The following is a 21239-nucleotide window of genomic DNA, read 5'->3' as shown; positions in this document are numbered from 1 at the left end:
ATTTTTGGGAGAAGGCTGTTCGATCCAGAAGGAAATTAATGTTTATAAAGAAAATATGTTGACAGTCAGCCAAATTTAGAACCGGCAATTTAGATGTTAAAGATACACCGCTTTCTGAAAGATTGGTTAAACCTGATAAAGGCATTAGTTGATGCGATACATTGTTTACTATGTTAATAATGACAAAGTTCTTTTAGCTGACAAAACTTTAGTGTCAGGCTCTTTGGAAAATACTAAGGGTACTTGTCTTAAAAGCTTGAAGGTAGTTTTCAGCACAACCAGGAAGAATGAGACCATGCACTTTAAGGAACACTAACGAGCAACGGAAATTTCTTGGCCCCTTTAAAGTACGACCAAAGTGGGACAACCCAAGTCTCAAGAAATAAGTTAGGCAAGGTATCTTGGAAGTCATTATTTTCTACATACATTTTTGTATGAGTCTCATAAAATTGTTTTCGTTACTGACTGTACTTTAGAAAACTTGGCAGATGCCTTCTCGCACAAAAACAGTTAAAGTTATTTTTAAATAATCATCTTCTGAACATTTCTATATATTTTTTAAAATCTCATTGAAACATTTTACACCTGACTGTACCTCAGAAAATTCTGGAATGTAATCTTTCGTCCGAAATTATTAAGTTATTTTCAAATCGAAAATTTGATAATATATTTGTATATTTTTCCACACGACTGTACCTAGGAAATCTCGGGAAGATAAAACAATATGATTCAAAGAGGTTATACAATAATAAGAGGCCTAATAGGCGTGTAATGGCAGCCGCGTATCTGATCGCGACTGTACCCGCCCGGTTGACTAACTGACCTACATCAAGCGGCGAATAGTTAAAAACAAACCAGTGTTTTAACTGCATTCCATTCATAATGACTCCATCTATATAAACCATTATAAATGTTTAACGAACGGACGGAATGTTTATAGTTATATATGTGAAACAGGTAAGACAGGCTTAGGTAATAAAGGTTGTTCATAACGATGTAATGCAAAAGATACCTTTGACAACTTAACCAAAACACCCCCAGGTTGCTAAAAACAGGCTCAAAGACTTCTCATCAAGGATGAGGAGATCCGGGAGTAGCCAAGAGGACTGGCAGTTAGTAAGCCACATGGCCACAGGGGCATTAGGATTCTACAGTGAAGCTGCAAGAGCAGCTTTATGTCTATATCTATCTCCTCTCTGGTGAAGACAATCGAAGAAGTAGCATCGCTTTCCTCATGGACGATGAAAAATGTCACCTTATATTCATATTTCTAGAAATTTACAAAAAATAGTACTATAGAAAAGAATAAGGTTCGAAACTAAGTCAAAAAGTGTCGAAAAGGTTTTGTAAATAAAAAATAATGAAACAGCTATGACTGTATAAAAATAAAATAAGAAATTAAAAATATAACAAACAGTAAAATGTAAATAAATGCTAAATATTTAGACGAATCTGTGATAATATAGCAAACGCTGGTCTAGAACGAAGACAAGGGAAGAAGGGTGATGCATGGGAGGCGATGTGAACGTGAAGAAAGATAGAGATTTTGGAGTATGAAAAGAGAAAGTGAAATAAAAGTATAAAATGAAACAATAATTCGCCCGATTTCTAACGTTTCTGCCCCACACATGATATGATGGAAGGAGAGGTCCCCAAAAAGGAGGAGATTAAAAAAACGCAGCGCAGGATGTCCATCTACAAAGTCGTTGTCGTTGGTAGGCCGCTGGGAAGCCATGCCCAGCTGTGGGCGTCCTACGGCAAAAATGATAAAGCAGTTTTTATTGTTACTATCTCAGAAATGTACTGAGATTTCTTTTTGTAGGTGTATAAAAATTATCTCACAAATCTTAATATTATTATACTAAATATAATTAATAATATTCGCGTAATTCAAGCTTTTGAGCGCGAAATGTGCAATTCGCGTTATAGTGAAACCGCGTATAACGGGGTCGCGTAAAGCGGGGTATTACTGTATATACTTATATGATGTTTGGTTGTTACAGATGCTGCAGGAAAAGCGACTTTGCATCCTTGGCGCGGAGCTTTCCGAGCTTTCAATATTCGAGAGGCTTTTGCGTTTGACCAGTGCACAGCTTCGCTTGCTACAGTGCTTTCAGGTAAGGCAACATAACAGTTTAATATCAAGTACAGCAGTACCCGGCGATATATATTGCAACATCGACCTTAGGAAAGAGACAATCGGCTAATTTCGGCTTAGTAGAGCGTTATCTCTGTCGCACGAAATACAAACAGTCCGGTATCTATTAGGAGCTGTTACAACAAGTATCATTTGCTTCTTTTGATAATTATTTTTAATTTGTGTATAAAATATACCAATTTTTTCTATAAGTGGGGCAACTTTAGGTTCGGGTAAAATAAAAATAAAAATATTTTTATTTTTGTGGTGCAATCGACTTTTTTGTCTTGTTATAAATTCCACTGTTTATTAAGAATTGATTGTGTGAAGTTATTTATAGTGGGTTCCATCACTTACTCAGACATTGCTCTCGATTCGAATCCAAAAGACGTAACCACGTGACCTTATGTGAAAACCTTAATATACCTCCGTTCAACCTACCGGACCTTCTTAAAAAAAAATCTACAGCAGAATATTTTGATGAGTTGTTCCGGCACATTGTCCTAAATCTCAAGGCATTAAACGATCTGTAGCGCTTGAGCAGCGACTTGAAGTTAAATAATGTACCAACTAATATATAATTGAGTAAAACTTACAAATTTTATTGTTAGTATGTATAAATTTTAGCTGTATTTACCCATAGGAGAAAATTGTGCAAGAAAAATTGTAAAAATTATAAAAAGCTGTCGTGCCTCGCAGTTGGGAGAAGAAAGATCCGTATCAAATAGCGGAAACCCTCTCCCAAATGTCCGCTTAGTAAAAGCGAAAAAAAAATATGGTTAAAAAAAACAATGGCTATACATATTAGAATTAATAAAAAAATAGTGGGAGGGGCATGCTTGTGTAACGTACATGTTAAGGGCCAAAAGGTCTAGTGGCCGTTACGAACCTATAAACTCGGCGTGGATGAGCCAAAGCTAGTAAAACTTTTAAACTGTATTGAAAGATGTATGAAATACCACAGAAGTTCTATGTAAGACTGTCGCGTTATAGGATTCCATTCAGTATTTTTAAAATAAATATTTAATGTTTATATTTTCGGGTGTGAATATTTATATTCTTCTGTATTTTTTATGGCGAGAGCCATATTGAGGACCTTTCGTACAAACTCTGTATTGAGTTCACATAGACAGTTTTTACTTAGTCATATCACATTCGTTTATTATTATGTCATTCTTTTTAGTATCTCTCACTCATTCTTCTTTTATCCGTAACTATATCTTCTATTCTTATCCATTCCTTGCAGTTTAAAATATATGTATTTATTTATTTGTTTGGCATTTTATTATATTGTAATATCTTATTTTTGTTTTAACGTTCGTTGTTTTTTATTAATTCTAATTCGTGTCGCTAGTGTTTTTTTTTTTTTTTTACATAAATTTTTTTTTCGTTTTTACTAAACTCGGACAGTTGGGAGAAGGTTGCCGCTATTTGATACAGTGCTTTCTTCTCCCTGCTGCGAGGCACGACAGCGTTTTACCATTATTTACAATATTTCATGTACAGTTTTCTCTTATGGGTAAATACAGCTAAAATTTTTAAATATTAACAATACAATTTGGTTACAAGTTTTTTTAACGTATGTCTATATCAGTATTATCACTAATTTTCTTTATTACATTTTGATACATTTTTTACTGCTGTGTATTGGACAGCGGTCATGTTTATTTAAAATATAAATTTTATTGACCCCTTAGCACAACAAGGTTGCCGACTAATGTACTAGGCAATCATAAGTTGTATAAGTCGGAGCCAATTTGTAAGTGCGCCGCCGGGTCTGATTTCCCGGTGGACGATATCGATCGCGTCCCCCGGACCGCTGGCCGCATGCGCAACTCACAAGAGGGCGGGGCCTGAGGACGAGACGTCGGAGGGCAAACAAAAAAGAGTAACACGTTCCTCACTGCATTTTTCGTCGTGCAATTCGAAGAAAACACTTATATTTTTAACCATGATGCGAACTGCTAAGAATTATAAACTTAAATTACAGAATTATAAATCTGTATTGTATTGTTTCTGAAGATGTTAATGCTGTTAGCCTTAAGGCTTTTACAGCTTCATCGGTACTGAGTTCACGGAGCGGAAGGGTCCGTGAACTAGATTATCTAATATATAAAATTCTCGTGTGTGTTCGAACTTGAACTCCTCCGAAACGGCTTGACCGATTTTTACCAAATTTTACATGCGTATTCAGTATGTCTGAGAATCGGCTACTATTTATTTTCCATACCCCTAAGTGATAAGGGTGGTCCACCCCTAAATTTAATTTTTAATTTTTTAGACAATTTTTTTTGGTTTTTATTTTATTATGATACAACATACAAAAATACATACAAACCTAAATTTTCACCCCTCTACGATCAACCCTTATCTTACATTTGTTAATTAAAAACTCTAATTTTTTTTGCAAAACATCGTTTGCGGGATCAGCTAGTACAAATCTAAAATACTTGCTTATATATGTTAAATCGTATAGGAAGAAGTTTCACTAAATGCTTTTGATAAATAGTTTCGTTATTTCAGCCGTAGCACGTTCTCTGATGGACCTTGGCCTCCCTCATAGATTGGAAGCTGATTGTATTTAGCATTTTCCGATGATTTTGTCAAGGTCGCTTGTTCACCTTGTGGATGGCATCTACGTTGCGTTTGTGGGTCTGTGATCACCGCTCCAGAACCCAAAGGATCCAGTGGCTTTCTATTCTGCGCGCTAAAGTCGCTTGCTACCATTTGAACTTTTTGAGCTTTGTCTGCGGAACCTCTTATTCCTGAATCGTTCTCGCTAAGAAACTCCGAGTAATGACTTCTCCATGGATCATTATAATAACACAGATTGTAGATTTAAATATTTTTTTTAATTATTTTATGGCTCCCTTTGCTCTTCCCCTATCTTAATACGTGACAGGGATAAGTCACAATTTTTTAATTCAGTATTTTATTCTTCATCACTTTTGTTCAACGTCATTCACATAATCTAGCATTCCCTTCTTCCTTCCTTCACAATATCTTTTATTCTATAACTAATTTAAATTAGTTTCATACATCTCCTTCTACTCGTCGCCACATTTCTTACAAAATTACTTTTTTATTTACTTTTATTTGTCTCTCAGCTGTTAAAATTAGTTTTAGTGACCTCAGGTTTTGTTCATAGTTACGACATTCAGACCTCGCAGTATCGTAAGAATCTTTGACGGCGTCTGTGGGCTTATATTTGTTTATAAATAGAATATTGTATATATTGTATCTATAATATTGTATATTAATAGAATAGTTGACATTTAAAGATACATGACCTTGTCTCCAAAATCCGATTCAATGCACGCGGTGTGAACAGGGAAAAGGTCACGGACGTGCATTCGCGGCGACGGCACGCGACTGTCTGCTCACGCGCAGGTTTTCATTCGCACAATTGTGACTGAAAGCACGTAGCTAACCTTTTTTACATACATTAATATTATTATTTAATTTTACCCACAAAAGACCATGCACTACAAAATATGTGTAGATGATATTAATACTCATTTTTTTTCATAAATTCTCGTAAGTTGTATGTGTAAGTTATGTCTGTAAGGTTTTACTCTCTCCGTCTCTTTCTATTAAGTGTAAGTCACTATAAGATTCACCAAAAAAATTTTTTTTATAATATTTTCAAAGTAACCCATTTTTCGATTAGTCATTATGGAAATTTCTCGAAATTTTCTATGGTTACACAAGATTTTCGACGTATCCCTAAAAGCCCTAGTAATGTTTATCTAGCGTAATATTTGATTTTCATCATGAAAACTACGTAACAGTCAATTTAAAAAGAATTAACACAAAAAATTCTTGAAATACTATAAAAAAGGTCTTGTTTCTTATAATTTATATTTAACTCAAACATTAGTTTTAAATCTGAAATAATAAGTTTAGTATGAAATGGAAAAATTTAAGGTTATAGACAAGTTTTGTTCTTGACGACGAATTAATTAGAAAAGATTGTCGTGTTATTTGACACTACATTGTTCATCTATATTCATCATGATTATTATCACCATGTCAGCTGATAGGTACTCACTCCGTTAGCTTCCCCAGAAGATTACCACGATGATAAGTTTTGCGACTTTGCCTATGTCGTTGGTCTACCTAGTGGCGAGCTTACCCTCGCTTCTTCAACCTTCTCGTGGTAGACTCAAGAACTTTTCGGCCCTAACAGGCGTCCGTTGCACGAGCGATCTGCCTTACCTTCAAATTTGTAAGACCCGCTGAGTTTCTTTTTAGTTTTTCTCAGTAGATGTCGCGTTTCGAAAGCACTTAAACTTAATTTAAGCTGACGGTTAGAAATGATCTCCTGCCACTTCAGACCATATTTTTTTTGTAATGTGTCGGGAACCTGTCAGTGATCTATCTGCATTTATTTCTGCATAGTAACTAAGAGAAAAAATAAAATAGCAGCGAAACATCTCTATAACCTTCTGAAAGATTATTTAATGGAATCAGGCGTTACCTTGCGGAAGTCCATTCTAAGTAAGAAAAGGACCAATATTTAGCCACTTATTTAGCATAAACAGCGGCCTCTGTGTTTGGCACTAATCGGTGTAACATAACTCCTGAAGATGCCCCATGGAGGGGTGAAACACGTGTTAAGTGATTTGGCGGTGGCAGTTGTGTGATTCGCATTGTTTGCCGCATACACATTTATCAGCGGGCTGGCGGGCGGTGCACTTTGTTGCACGACTACCACTGCATGTGCGGAAGTGGCTAAATATTGGTCCTTTTCTTACTTCTGAAAGATTCAAAACTTTTAAGAGCGAACATCAGCATATCTTAATAGCTTCTGAAGCAGCATTAGCAGAGTCATTTCAATTTTTTGATCGATGAAGGTGAACACCGATAGATTGCGGAGCATAGCACTCTATTGCTCAAACCTTGAACATTCTTGTAAGGCCCAGCTGTGGGAAGGTTACAAGGTTTAATTTTTTGATTACAGGCGGTGGTGGAACACGGGTCGAAGCTTTCAACGGAACTGGGCGGTGCGTACACTGCTCGCTGTGACTCCGGCGCACAATCCCGTGACCACCTCATCCAGCTGGGCTTGAGACTCGGTAAACATTCATTCTTTTACTTATTCATTGTATGGTTCCAGGGGTGGACAAACTCCGGCTCGCGAGTCACATGCGGCTCTTTGAACGATTATTTTTGGCTCCGATTGATTGTCGAATTATTTAACTATTTAAATTTATATAACTCATGTCAGCTGCTAGGAAATCGAAACAAATTACTGGTGTGAATAATTATTGTTATTCCACCATAAAATTAGCGAAATCCAAACATCGATCGTAATTAACTAACCGGCATCTTAAGAATTATTAGGAGTGCTGTCATATACGTGTGCCGTTATATCCAAATTCAATACACATATTTTGTACATTTGTCATATAATTTCTATAAATATGAATTTTGTAAAAATGTATTCGTATGCGTGTTTTAAATGCGTATTCAATTGTGGCTCGCAAAAAAATAAAATTCAAAAAATGGCGTACTATCAACTAGCACGGCGACCCATGGTATAGTCAATATATCTATCAAGGTAGATCTATCAAAATATAAATGATTTCGGAAACAAATGACGTAATGGTATCATAGTTCAGTCGCACTGAACAAACGTTTGGATCCTTAAAGTTCTTTGGACATGTCACCCGTGATGAGGACTTAATGGAACTTCTGGTAGTGCAAGGCGAAGTCGAAGGCAAGCGACTTCGTGTACGCTCTCCAACTAGATCAATGATTCCTAAAGTGGTCTATATCGACTCCTAGGGGTCTATGACAACCTGCAAGGGGTCTACGTCAGCGAAAATAAATTTGAGGGTCCATGAAATGAAAATGTCCACAATAGTGGATCTTAACACCTACACTGATAGCACCTATTTACTGACATCATACGATCTTATAATATCAAAACATTTACATTATTTATAAAAGTACCTATGAAGTAAAAAATTTGTTTATTTAATGTTACGTATATTTTACATAACAGATACAAAATTTTATTTTGTGTAGTTTTAATTTAAATTCAATTAATAAATGTATAAATTAACATGTGTTTTTACTTCAAGTTTTTAACACTAAACTCCACTACAGTTAGAAATTTACAGGAACTCAATATCAGGTAAGAAGGGGGTCTACCCAACACGGAAAAACATGGCATAGGGGTCTACGACTCAAAAAAGTTTGGGGAACTCTGAACTAGATGGACAGACATCATCAAAACTGTCACTAATAAGTCACTAAATGAATGCTCATCGTCAAACGCTGTGCTACTTGGAGACTCTCAGCAGCAGGGGCTCCAGAACCAACTGGGACATGATCCTAACCACTCAGACAATATTGCATGAATCTATTATGACTTAACCTGTCAACTATGCCTATGGACATTTCTGCCCGTAACGCCCGGGGGGTGTCTACGAGTCAGATGTACCCGAAAAAAAGAAGGCTATATTATATCGTATCGCCTTAAAGATACAGTTTAAAATCGCTTGCTCTGGATGTACTGCAGACCACAGGATCATTTAAAAACTTTCGTTGCCGACACTGACAGTCGCCATATCGCACTCTTCCCGGCCAAAGAAAGGTTAAAGGTCGTAGTAACAGGAATTTGTATTAACATTTATGAAATGAACGTTTTAAATTGCGTTGGAATACAGTAAACTATTGTCTAGAAAATAGTTACAAATTTTATGAAGCATAGAGAAAGGTTTAATAAAGATACAATAAGCTTATCACTTATGCAAGTAATAAGAAGAATTCCATAACAGTCTAATTAAGCTTCTGTGTAATGGCATCCTCTAATGTTTAACGAAATCAGCCGTTACCTTGCGGAAGTCCATCCTAAGTAAGAAAAGGACCAATATTTAGCCACTTCCGCACATGCAGTGGTAGTCGTGCACGACTATCCTCTAATGTATCCGTGATATAAGGAGGTATCGCAATGATCTTATGCACTATTCTGTTTTCGTCTGTAATGAATTCCTTGTGTAAATGTTGTAAAATAACAAATTGATATAGAACAACGTTACCAGGCGGATTTTTCAACGAGGCTGGGTGGTACGCCGATGCAGAACGTGTACTGCTGCGCTGCCAGCGGCTGTGCCAAGCGCAGCCACAGTCGGCGCGCTACCGCCGTCTCACGCTCGAGTGCTGCCACAGGTGCTCACTGTGCCACGCTCATCTGACCACCTTGCTTGATCTTGCCTCTTCATTCTACAATACCATTTTACACTCTTCCTACCTCCATACTATAATCACCGCTTCATATTGATCTAACCACATCATACTGTACTGATCACTACACACTGGTCTTACCATATCATACTGTACTGACTAATTCATACTGATCTTACCGTATCATACTGTACTGACTAATTCACACTGATCTTACCGTATCATACTGTACTGACTAATTCACACTGATCTTACCGCATGATACTGTACTGACTAATTCACACTGGTTTTACCATATCATACAGTACTGACTAATTCACTCTGATCTTACCGCATCATACTGTACTGACTAATTCACACTGATCTTACCGTATCATACTGTACTGACTAATTCACAATGATCTTACCGCACTATACTGTACTGACTAATTCACACTGGTCTTATCGCATCATACTGTACTGACTAATTCACACTGATCTTACCGTATTATATTGTACTGACTAATTCACAAAGATCTTACCGCATCATACTGTACTGACTAATTCACACTGATCTTACCGCATCATACTGTACTGACTCATTCACACTGATCTTACCGCATCATATAGTACTGACTAATTCACACTGATCTTACCTGTATCATACTGCACTGACTAATTCACACTGATCTTACCTGTATCATACTGCACTGACTAATTCACACTGATCTTACCGTATTATATTGTACTGACTAATTCACAAAGATCTCACCGTATCATACTGCACTGACTAATTCACACTGATCTTACCGCATCATACTGTACTGACTAATTCACACTGGTTTTACCATATCATACAGTACTGACTAATTCACTCTGATCTTACCGCATCATACTGTACTGACTAATTCACACTGATCTTACCGTATCATACTGTACTGACTAATTCACAATGATCTTACCGCACCATACTGTACTGACTAATTCACACTGGTCTTATCGCATCATACTGTACTGACTAATTCACACTGATCTTACCGTATTATATTGTACTGACTAATTCACAAAGATCTTACCGCATCATACTGTACTGACTAATTCACACTGATCTTACCGCATCATATAGTACTGACTAATTCACACTGATCTTACCTGTATCATACTGCACTGACTAATTCACACTGATCTTACCGCATCATACTGAGCTTACTTACACTGATCTTACCGTATCACACTGTACTGACTAATTCTCACTGATCCTACCGCATCATACTGTACTGACTAATTCACACTGATCTTACCATATCCTGCTGTACTTACTAATTCACACTGATGTTACCATATCATACAGTACTAATTCATACTGATCTTACCGTATTATACTGTACTGACTAATTCACACTGATCTTATCATATCAAACTGTACTAACTAATTCACACTGATCTTACCGCATCAAACTGTACTGACTAATTCACACTGATTCTACCGCGTCATACTGTTCTGACAACCGTCTTAAGATTTATTGCAGTATAATGTATGAAAAGTAAGAAAACAAATACGAGACCTTCAACTTTCAAAAAAACTAACGCACACTGCTACAACACTACTACACTAATACAACTTACATAAAAAACGTTTAAAGTTTAAAATATTTAGAAAAGTTGAACAATATTGATTGTTAATTATACTATAAATAAGGTTTTGAATGTAGAAGTAATTGTAGTGTAACTCGTGTTTAGATTGCTGAACACACAGTCGGCGTACTGCTGTTTCCCGGCGGCCGCGCAGACGTACGAGCTGGCGCAGCGGCTGCTGGGGCTGCCGGTGGGCGGCGGAGCGGACTCCGAGACCGCCGCGCCCGCCCATCTCTTGCGCGACTGCCTGCGCGTGCTGCACACCGCACAGCTCGAAGGAGAAGACGACAACAGGTACCTATCCTACCTGGAGATGAGAGGCGCATGCTAAACTCTCTACAGTAAGAGTTAGGGTTAGGGCTTTGAACGCCAAGAGAGGTGATATATAATAATATACAAATTAAGTACAAGTAAAAAAGACAAAAATTATCTAAACATTAGTATAATCATTATATGGGAGTCGCCGAATCAACCAATAGTACGTCAAACATAAATCCTGGTGCTGTCTCGCTCGCACAGTACCTACACGCAGAACAATGCAGGTTGAATCACCCACGAGTTGTACTACGCAAAATGTATAGATGTAGCGGCTAAATAAGAAAGGAAGCAAGGGAAGCATAGAATAAGCCAGAAGAGAATCAAGAACCAAATCGATTAGCAATATTGTATACAGTGTTTCTTATACGTTCGACGAAACTTTTACTCAACGATCTATCTCCTAAATTTATTTATTTACAGGAAATGCAATATATGGGAGAGAAAAAATATTTTATGTATTCCTATGAAGTGCCCGGCTCGACAGCCCGCTGATAAATGCGCGTGCGGTAAACAATGCGAAACACAACTGCCACCGTTAATCTATTCTACACTTGTTTCACCCCTCCCTGGGGCATCCTCAGAAGATATTTGACCGACCAGTGCCAAACACCGAGTGAGTTCTGCTTCACGCGCATTTATCAGCGGGCGGTGCACTTCATTGCACGACTACTGCTGCATAGCGGAAATAGCTATATATTAGTCCCTTCCTTACTTAGGATGGACTTCGGCGAGGTAATGCCTGAATCTATAAGATGTGTATATCCTACGGATAATACGATAGTGTTGGTAAAGGTGGTGAGTTGAGCATGTGTGGTGTTGTCTCCAGACCGGCAGCGTGCCTGGCAGCGGGCTGCCACGCAGAATGCGGTTCCGCAGCGCTGCTAGCTCGCCTTTGCAAGGAGTTCAGCGCTCTGCACTTTGTACGCTGCGACTACGGCGCTGCCCATGCTTGGAGCACCCGCGCCCTCGCCCTCCTCACGCCGCACGCTCCCGCACGGTAAGTACACTACCTCCACCCTCTTTGCAATCACTCCCACGGTTAAACTACTTACAAGGGGTGAACAGATGTTCTAAGTCATGAAAGCGTCATAAAAGCGTTACTGGAGTTACTTCCGCCACTTCTTTTTTAGAGGCTATTTACTATCCACGCAATAGCAACCGACTAAGTAAAGTTTTGTTTCTCTCAGGCGACCTTTTGTCGAAACGCTAAGCAGGTATTATTGGCGAGGGACAGTCTAAGTCAGTGTTTCTCAACGTAGGGCCCACGCCCCACAAAGGAGTAATTTGATTATTTAGGAGGGCAATTCGAAAATGGAATCAATACGAGTTTAAGCCTTCCGCTCCAGGCCATTTAAATGCAATGACAGATGTCAAGTTTTTTTTTTATGTGGGACAGGGACTTTTTATTTACATTTTTTTTAATTTTTTCACAAACATTTTTTTTATTTTCTTTCTCTTCTTTCATACACAGATGTTAAGTTTAAAGTTAAAAACAAATTCTTAATTAAATATAAAGGTACAAATTACACACAAATACAAAATTAATTTGAAATGCTGGCCATAAGTATTTTAAAAAAGCTAAGGCATAAAAAGGCTGGGAAACACTGGTCTAAGTCGAAGTCCACTCGTGAGAAAACTCCAGTCATTTCAGTGTCCGCTGTAGTGTCTCGTGCTTTGCTATCAGAAAAAAGGTTTTAAATCTAGGCGCTCCTAGCGCCTCGAACCTATTCTACCAAAACCAATCTACAAATGCCATTTGTTCAATAGTGAAACATCGGTCCATCATGTCGGCGTATCCGGGTTGTAAAATCGAATAATTTTAACAGCCAAACTAAATAAAATAATACAAAAACAGTATTTTTTTTGTTATCAGCACTATTTCGCTGTTAGGGCATTGTCGACAGTGACTTTTGAGAAATGTCTGAGACTCGAATGATTAAACAACAATTTGTGAAATAATATTGTGGGGTGGAGAATTATTCAGGTCCCACTTGTGTAACTAGGGATGTAATACAGTATATAGTATTTGATATGTTTTATATTGATGTTCAGGGTGGTGGTGGAAGTGGTTCGCGCATGCGGCAAGGCGTGCGTGGTGAAGCGACGCTTCGCTGCAGCCGGACTGCTGCTCCGACAGGGCGTAGCCCTCGCTCGCCGCGCCTTCGGCCCACGCCACCCGGCCCATGCACACGCCCTGCTCGACTACGGCTTCTACCTGCTGAACGTAGACTCCATTGCTCGCAGCGTCGCCGTCTACGAGGTACATTACCAACCCTCTACTCTCCCATTACCCCCTTAAATTACTTGAACTGGTTCAAGTGCAACAAAATTAGAAGTAAAGAAACTAATATATTTGAGGAACAAATATAAGTTCAGAAACAGGAGATGAATTTGTAAAGTATTGTACAATACTTGATGATAAATATTACACATCGACAATTGGAAAGAGACAATCGGCTAATTTCGGCTTTGTAGAGCGTTATCTCGGTGTTATCGTCATACTGTGTGGAGAGAGATAGTGCTTTACGAAACCGAAATGTATTAAAACGTATAATTTAATAAAATAGCCCGAATAGGTGATGGTATCCCTGACTACAAGTTATGGTTTCTACATTTTATTCTTTATAATATTTCTGCTAGTACAATACAGTACCCAGCGATAAATATTGCACATCGACCTTTGGAAAGAGACAATCGGCTAATTTCGGTTTCGTAGAGCGTTATCTCTGTGTTATCGTCATACTGTGTGAGAGAGATAGTGCTTTACGAAACCGAAATGTACTTAAACGTATAATTTAATAAAATAGCCCGAATAGGTGATGGTATCCCTGACTACAAGTTATGGTTTCTACATTTTATTCTATATAATATTTCTGCTAGTACAATACAGTAGCCAGCGATAAATATTGCACATCGACCTTTGGAAAGAGACAATCGGCTAATTTCGGTTTCGTAGAGCGTTATCTCTGTCGCACGAAATACGACTGACAAAACATCACATAGGTAATGTGGGACAGAGGTAGTGCTCTACGAAACCGAAATTAGCCGATTGTTTCTTTCCAAAGGTCTATGTACAATATTTATCGCCGGATAATGTATGTTATAGTAAAGGGCGTACTTTTAAAAAGCTACAAATTATTTTAGATGTTAACCTTTTCGTTGACTGTTACAGGAGGCGCTAGCAACGCTGCGGCGTGTGTTCGGTCGCAGCAGTCTGCACGTGGCCACGGCGCAAGAGGACCTCGCCTATGCGCTCTACGTCCTGGAGTACTCCTCCGGCCGCTTCTACAAGGCTCGTGATCATGCCGAGAGGGCCATCAGAATCATTGAGGTAACCTCCCGATTATCTCTATTGTACCAGAAAGCAGAGCTTTCATGTTAATAAATTTGACACAGCGCCATCTATCAGCAACAAGTTAATACTTAATGTATAGTAAATTATAAGAAGTACAAACATAGCAATATAAAAGTACAATATTAAAATATACAACACCATGTATCAACTTTTATCCTTGTAACATGATTTTTAATAAATCTCAATGTAGTACAATGCGATTAAAATAAGAATAGGACCGGCCTAGCGCCATGTTGTGAAGTCACAACGGGAACTTTGTATAGTGTGCAAAAAAAGCAATGTTAAAAAATAATACCAGTGGCTAAAGTCACTCGCTCGGTTACCTTCGAAGCAGTTTCCAAATGCTTAATGAAACTTCCAAATACATCACGCGATATATGAATATTGCCATCTGACCCTGGTACAATTCTTGCTTGTTTTAACTGGTCCAACAACATAATGGCACGTTTTTTCTCTTCCTCGAAGTACTTATCAACATTGATGATAATCTCTCGAGCTCGCCGATGTAAAAAAACTACCCCTTTTGCTCAATGTAGAACAAATTAAACAATCAACAAAAACAATTATTATTATTTTTTTATTTTATATATTTAATGCTGACCGTACTTATATGAGTGAAGTTAGTCGAGAGCCCGTCCTATTCTTATTTTAATTGCATTGTATAAGAAGTACAAACATAGAAATATTAAAAGTACAATATTAAAATATACAACACCATGTATCATTTTTTATCCTTATAACATGATTTTTAATAAAACTCAATGTAATATATACAATAATCTCTGCTCTGTTCAGGTATGTAACTTATTAAAGTAAAGGAACGTAATAGAAATTTGAAACATGTATAGCTTACACTAATATTCACTTAGATATGCGTGTAGAACATTAAAATTGTTTTAAGGCTTTAAAATTGTTGATCACGTGTCGCCATCTGTTGACTCAATTGTCTATTCTTTAATTGATAACCATAATGGCCTCACAATGCGAGATCTAATTGGAAAAGAGGAGAAAGAACCAAGATCACCGACGCAGCTTGAAAAAAGACAGTTGGCAAATAGCTCAATCAATTTGGCAATTTTATTTAATTTAATGTTTTGCATACAGGCATGAACTTTACAGAGAGAGAATATACAAAAAAATACTGTGATCAAAAAGTAAGGTGGATTTGTTTTTCAATTTTATCCCAAAATTTCATCCCATTTAAAGTGATTCTTTCTATAAAAGGCACTTTTATCAACAATTTTTTCAGGAATATTTTAATTTCCGGAATTAGGCGGAATAGATTTTTACCGATATAGTTGGGTTATTTTTCCGTTCAATACCATCGATTCTGTTTTTATCTCCTCAATCGTGTCAAAACGGCGTCTCTGAATAGCCAGAATTCGCACGGAGCCAAAGCAGTCAAACGCTGTGGTTTACGAACGATATCAGTAGAATTTTTGACAAAAAAAAGTCTAAAAGAACCAATGCAGTTAGTATGACTGGATGGTATTTAAATTCCTGCAATATTTTACAATATATAACCATTACCAAAAGTCCATCACACAAATATGAAAATTCAAAATTTAAATTTCAGAACTTAGTACCACCTGATCATCTGCTCCTGGCGTCGGCGAAGCGCGTGAAGGCTCTCATCCTGGAGGAGATCGCACTGGACACCCCTGCTGGTCAGGATATGAGCGGTACGAGCCCTACCCTCGACTTAGAATTCTTCTTGATTTGACTTTAATTTAATGGAACCAGGCGTTACCTCGCGGAAGTTACACACTAGTTTAAAATTAAGAAAAATTCTTTGTAAATATTTAACTACCATATAGATATATGTATATGTACTTATGTGTGTGGTAAAGATAAGCATAAACAGGTAGAAACTCCACAACAACACATATCCTTTAATAGAGTTTAACACAGATGTGTTAAACATATACACTTTATCAGATATAGCCTAAATGAAATCAAAATAATCAGGCAACATCACTATCAAGGATTCTTGTCGTTTAAATATTCGTTTATTGAATAACAAGCTTTTATCGGTAAATTAATTTTTAAATGCTTTTTGAATTTTGTAAATTGTATTCCAATAATGTATTGCGACGTTTTATTAACAAATCTATTTCCGTTTATTACAAATGAATAGGAGATATTTTGCAGTCAAAACACTATGTACGTCTGGTTTTTTTTAATTATTGTACTTATTGTAAATGTACAAAATATTATCATAAATATATTGTAATGCCACAGTAAGAATATTGACCTCTTTAAACTGATTTCTCATTGATATTTTCCAGAACCAAGCCTACTGGAGGAGTCGGAGCAACTGCACAAGGCGGCGCTGGCGCTGTCCATGTTGGCGTTCGGTGAGAAGAATGTTCAGACCGCCAAGCATTACGGCAACCTGGGCCGCCTGTACCAGAGCATGCAGAAGTTCCAGGTCTGGAAACAAAACATAAATAATGAAAGATGCTGTTCTTATTGTACAAGATGATTGATTTTATGCCATTTTATTCATGTCATCCGATAGACATTCACTACAAAGTACAAGCCTTCCTTAAAGATTTATATTTAATATACATACATATATATATATATATATATATATATATATATATATATATATATATAACAAGCATTTTTTTAAAGAGATTATAGCTATTAAAAATATAAACAAAGGTACAAAAACGTGTCTTGAAGGTAAATATTTAAAGTTAAATAAATATGAACTACTTTCTTTATTAATTTTTTAAAATTGAATGAATTGCGGCCACAAAAGTTAGAGAAAATAATTGAAGGTTTATTTTAGAGCCAGGTTGCATCTTCTTGCTTTATGGTAACTACCCAGCAAAGTTCAAAGGAACGTTGTCGGTTGCAGGACGCCGAGCTGATGCACCTGAAGGCCATCGCCATCAAGGAGGAGCTCCTGGGCGCGGAGGACTACGAGGTGGGCCTGAGCGTGGGCCACCTCGCCTCGCTGTACAACTACCACATGAACATGCACAGCGCGGCGGAGAAACTCTATCTGCGCTCGATCGCCATCAGTTAGTACACATACATATTAATTATATGAAAAATCTGAGAAAGAGATGTACTAGGCGGTAGAAGAGGGGAGAAAGAGATATTCTAAGCCAGAGTTCCCCAAACTTTTTTGTGTCGTAGACCCCCTGCCATGTTTTTCCGTGTTGGGTAGACCCCCTATTTACCTGATATTGATTTCCTGTAAATTTCTAACTGTAGTGAAGTTTAGTGTTAAAAACTTAAAGTAAAAACACATGTTAATTTAATAATCCTACAACTTACACAATTTTATAAACATACACAATATTTTTTGTACTTTATAGGTACTTTTATAAATAATGTAAATGTTTTGATATTATAAGGTATTATGATGTAAGTAAATAGGTACTATTAGAGTGAGATCCAGTATCGTGGACCCCCATTTTCATTTCACAGACCCCCAAATTTTTTTTTCGTTGACGTAGACCCCTTGCAGGTGTCATAGACCCCTAGGTCGATATAGACAACTTTGGGAATCACTGTTCTAAGCGCTACTAATGAGGAAAAAAAGTATAAACAAAGCTTTATTTTAGTGGAGAATAGGATGTACTAGGTTATATTAGAGGGAAAGAAGTTTATTAGACGTTAGGAACAGAGAGGAAGAGATGTACTAAGCGTTAGTAACGGGGGAAAAAAGAATGAAAAAGCTACAGGAGAGTAGAGAAAGAGATATACTAGGTTGTAAAAGAGGGGAGGAAGAAGTGTACTAACCTTTAGGAACAGGGAGCAATTGATGGACTAGGAGGTGGGAAAAGAGAGAAAGAGTTGTACTAAGTGTTATATATGGGATATAATAAAATATAGTATATGTAGTACCATAGTGTAGAATGAACAGGCATAGTCAATTTCAAGTTCTCCAATGATCTAAGCAACTTATGTTAGTCATGTAAGAAAAGATATCTAGATTTAAGATTAGAGAGAGTAAGCGGGTTAAACAAAATACTGTAGAGAAGAAAGGCAACCGCTTGAGCTTATTACGGGGTACAGAAACTTTGTCATATTTGTGCAGACCAAATATGAATCAAATACAAATTTCTGTAAGTGTATTATATATAAATACTAGCTGATCCCGCAAACGTTGTTTTGCAAAAAAAATATTTTTAATTTTCAATTTAAAAATAAGGGTTGATCGTAGAGGGGTGAAAATTTAGGGTTGTATGTATTTTTGTATGTTGTATCATAAAAAAATAAAAACAAAAAATTCCGTCAAAAAATAAAAAAAAAATTTAAGGGTGAACAACCCTTATCATTTAGGGGTATGAAAAATAGATAGTAGCCGATTCTCAGAGCTACTAAATACGCATATAAAATTTGGTAAAAATCGGTCAAGCCGTTTCAGAGGAGTTCAAGTTCGAACACCGTGACACGAGAATTTTATATATTAGATTTAATATTATTAAGATAGATTTATTGAAATTAAAATAAAAAATGTAAAAATCTGTGAAACAAATTGATGTACATGAGAAAAATAAATAAACTGAATAAAGCTGTGATGCTGCAATAGAAAATACAACTGAAGTGTTTGAGGATGGATGAAAGGAATGGAATGATTGAGAAAGGAAGATGGGAATTGTGGAATGATAGAAGGAAGAAAAAAAGATATTGTGAACTATGGAAGACGAGGACGAAAATAAAAAATTCATGTGAAAAAATTGTTAAGAAATAAAAAACCCTGTTCCCAACAAAATAGGGGTGGAAGGAGAGGTCCCAATAGCGAAGGCCTCATATAAAAAAATGATTTAAATTAATTTTGAATGTTTGTACCGAGATGTAAAGTGAAGCGTCAAGTGTGTTTGTGTTGTGTTGTGCAGGTCTGAAGCTGTTCGGCGAGCGGTACTCGGGGCTGGAGTACGACTACCGGGGGCTGGTGCACGTGTGCACGCAGCTGAAGCGGCACGAGCGCGCCGAGCACTACAGCGCGCTGCTGCAGCGCTGGCACGGTGAGCACGCGCACCTGTACAACCTAACACCTTCGTTTAAGATAAACTTTGTGTTATAATAATACCAAGTGATAAAGACAAGACAAGTCTTAACATAATAGAATATAATTAATGTACAAGCAAAACTATATATATACCATTATTATAATAAAGTTAGTGTAATTATACTCATTTATAATATATATGTGTGTATATATATATATGCCTTTACAGTAGCATCTCATATATCATTATAATATTGTGAAAGCTTCTATTAACAAAAAATTAAAAAAAAAAAAAACAAATAAAATGTGTTCCTAAGATTCTTCTTCTTCTTTCTTCTCCCACAAAAATTGTCACGGAGCACGGTTTCCCGAATCCAGCCACCGTTAAGGACGACATAGTTAAGAGTATTTTGAAATATCTCTTGTGCGTCGTGTATAAAACTCTTGAGTAAGCTAATGAACAATGTGTATTGCAGAACTCCGTGAGCAGTCGAAGACGGAGCAACAGCCGGCGCTCAACGACGAACAGGTGTTGCCGCTGGAAGAGCTGTGCGCGCGGCTGCAGCTGCAGTGAACTGCCACCCCCCTCTCCCGCGCCCCGCAGCGGCGCCCTCCCTTCCAGAAGGTTCCCCAGCCCGCCGCCTCACTATCTGTCTCACTCAGAGTGTCTCTTTGTCTCTCTTTTACTCAAGCGCAGAGACAGAGCGCGGGCGACGGCAAGCGAAGCTACAGCCGGGGAAGTGGAAGGACTTGGTACACGAGGGTAGAATGAACTTCGGACGTCTCAAAGCATTTAAAGAATATATAAATTAGGTAATTTGACGCACCGCGCCCGGATATGTTTAACTGAGGTATAGTTGTATAACAATGTGTAGTGTACGTAGTTATTGCACAAGTGTACCGTAGCGCGGCCAGTTTGTGATAGCGCTCGCCGGTCACCGCACTGTCCACACCCCCCACCCCACCCCCCTTGTAAATAGAATTATACATATCCTTGATCGGCTTGTCCTTGAAGACTATATAAAATTGAGATTATACTACACTTCTATCTCCAGACTTCCTCTGTTCTCCTAATATCTCCCGACATCCTTGTCGCCCCCGTATATCCCTTCCTCCCCCCCCTTATCTCCAGATTTCCTATACCTTCCACTTTATATTCCCGTCTTCCCCACCATTCCTAACGTGTGCGTGTGTTTGAGTTCATTTGTTTTACAGCGCAGGTGACCATTGTGACGTATTTCTCTAGTTTTATGAATTAATGTTTTTATTTTATTTTTTGTTAACATATATATTATTTACGCGACCGAGCTTGGCTTAAGTCTATGTTCCTTTACATTAGTCATTTATAACGTAAAATTATATGAAACTCTGCTGTATCCGTATTTGATTTGTGAATATATATATATATATATATGTATATGTGCAATTTAGTGGGAGCATCGCGCAATTGTCTATCTACCTGCACGAATCGGCCCGGTGTCTTGACTTGTGAGTACTTAAACCGGCTGGTGCTGGAAACTCGGACAGCGTCGCGCAATTTTGAACTTTGATGTTATAGATTTAAAGTATATTTGACATTGGCGCGTGTATTATCTATTCGATCAGCTGTTAGACGCGTGAATAATAAATTATTTTCACGGCATGAT

At 37.5% G+C, this 21239-nt stretch overlaps 1 protein-coding gene across 1 annotated transcript in view; it reads left to right on the top strand.

Moving 5' to 3' along the window:
• Pat1 (Protein interacting with APP tail-1) overlaps window positions 1-21239 on the top strand; it is a 76754-nt gene extending 55515 nt beyond the window's left edge. Inside the window, exons 2-13 of the mRNA XM_068777013.1 lie at window positions 2004-2117; window positions 7101-7215; window positions 9190-9316; window positions 11051-11239; window positions 12090-12260; window positions 13316-13523; window positions 14436-14594; window positions 16195-16300; window positions 16907-17049; window positions 17488-17653; window positions 19481-19609; window positions 20070-21239. Of these exons, the coding sequence (XP_068633114.1) occupies window positions 2004-2117; window positions 7101-7215; window positions 9190-9316; window positions 11051-11239; window positions 12090-12260; window positions 13316-13523; window positions 14436-14594; window positions 16195-16300; window positions 16907-17049; window positions 17488-17653; window positions 19481-19609; window positions 20070-20167 (1725 nt within the window). The 3' untranslated portion in view covers window positions 20168-21239. The remainder of the gene's footprint in view (window positions 1-2003; window positions 2118-7100; window positions 7216-9189; window positions 9317-11050; window positions 11240-12089; window positions 12261-13315; window positions 13524-14435; window positions 14595-16194; window positions 16301-16906; window positions 17050-17487; window positions 17654-19480; window positions 19610-20069) is intronic.

The sequence above is a fragment of the Battus philenor genome, unplaced genomic scaffold (assembly GCF_028537555.1).
Source record: "Battus philenor isolate CCGP_79_NKW_IND1 unplaced genomic scaffold, ilBatPhil1.0.hap1 SCAF_13, whole genome shotgun sequence".
In the NCBI taxonomy this organism is placed as follows: Eukaryota; Metazoa; Arthropoda; class Insecta; order Lepidoptera; family Papilionidae; genus Battus; species Battus philenor.
This window is presented reverse-complemented; position numbering and strand designations above follow the sequence as displayed.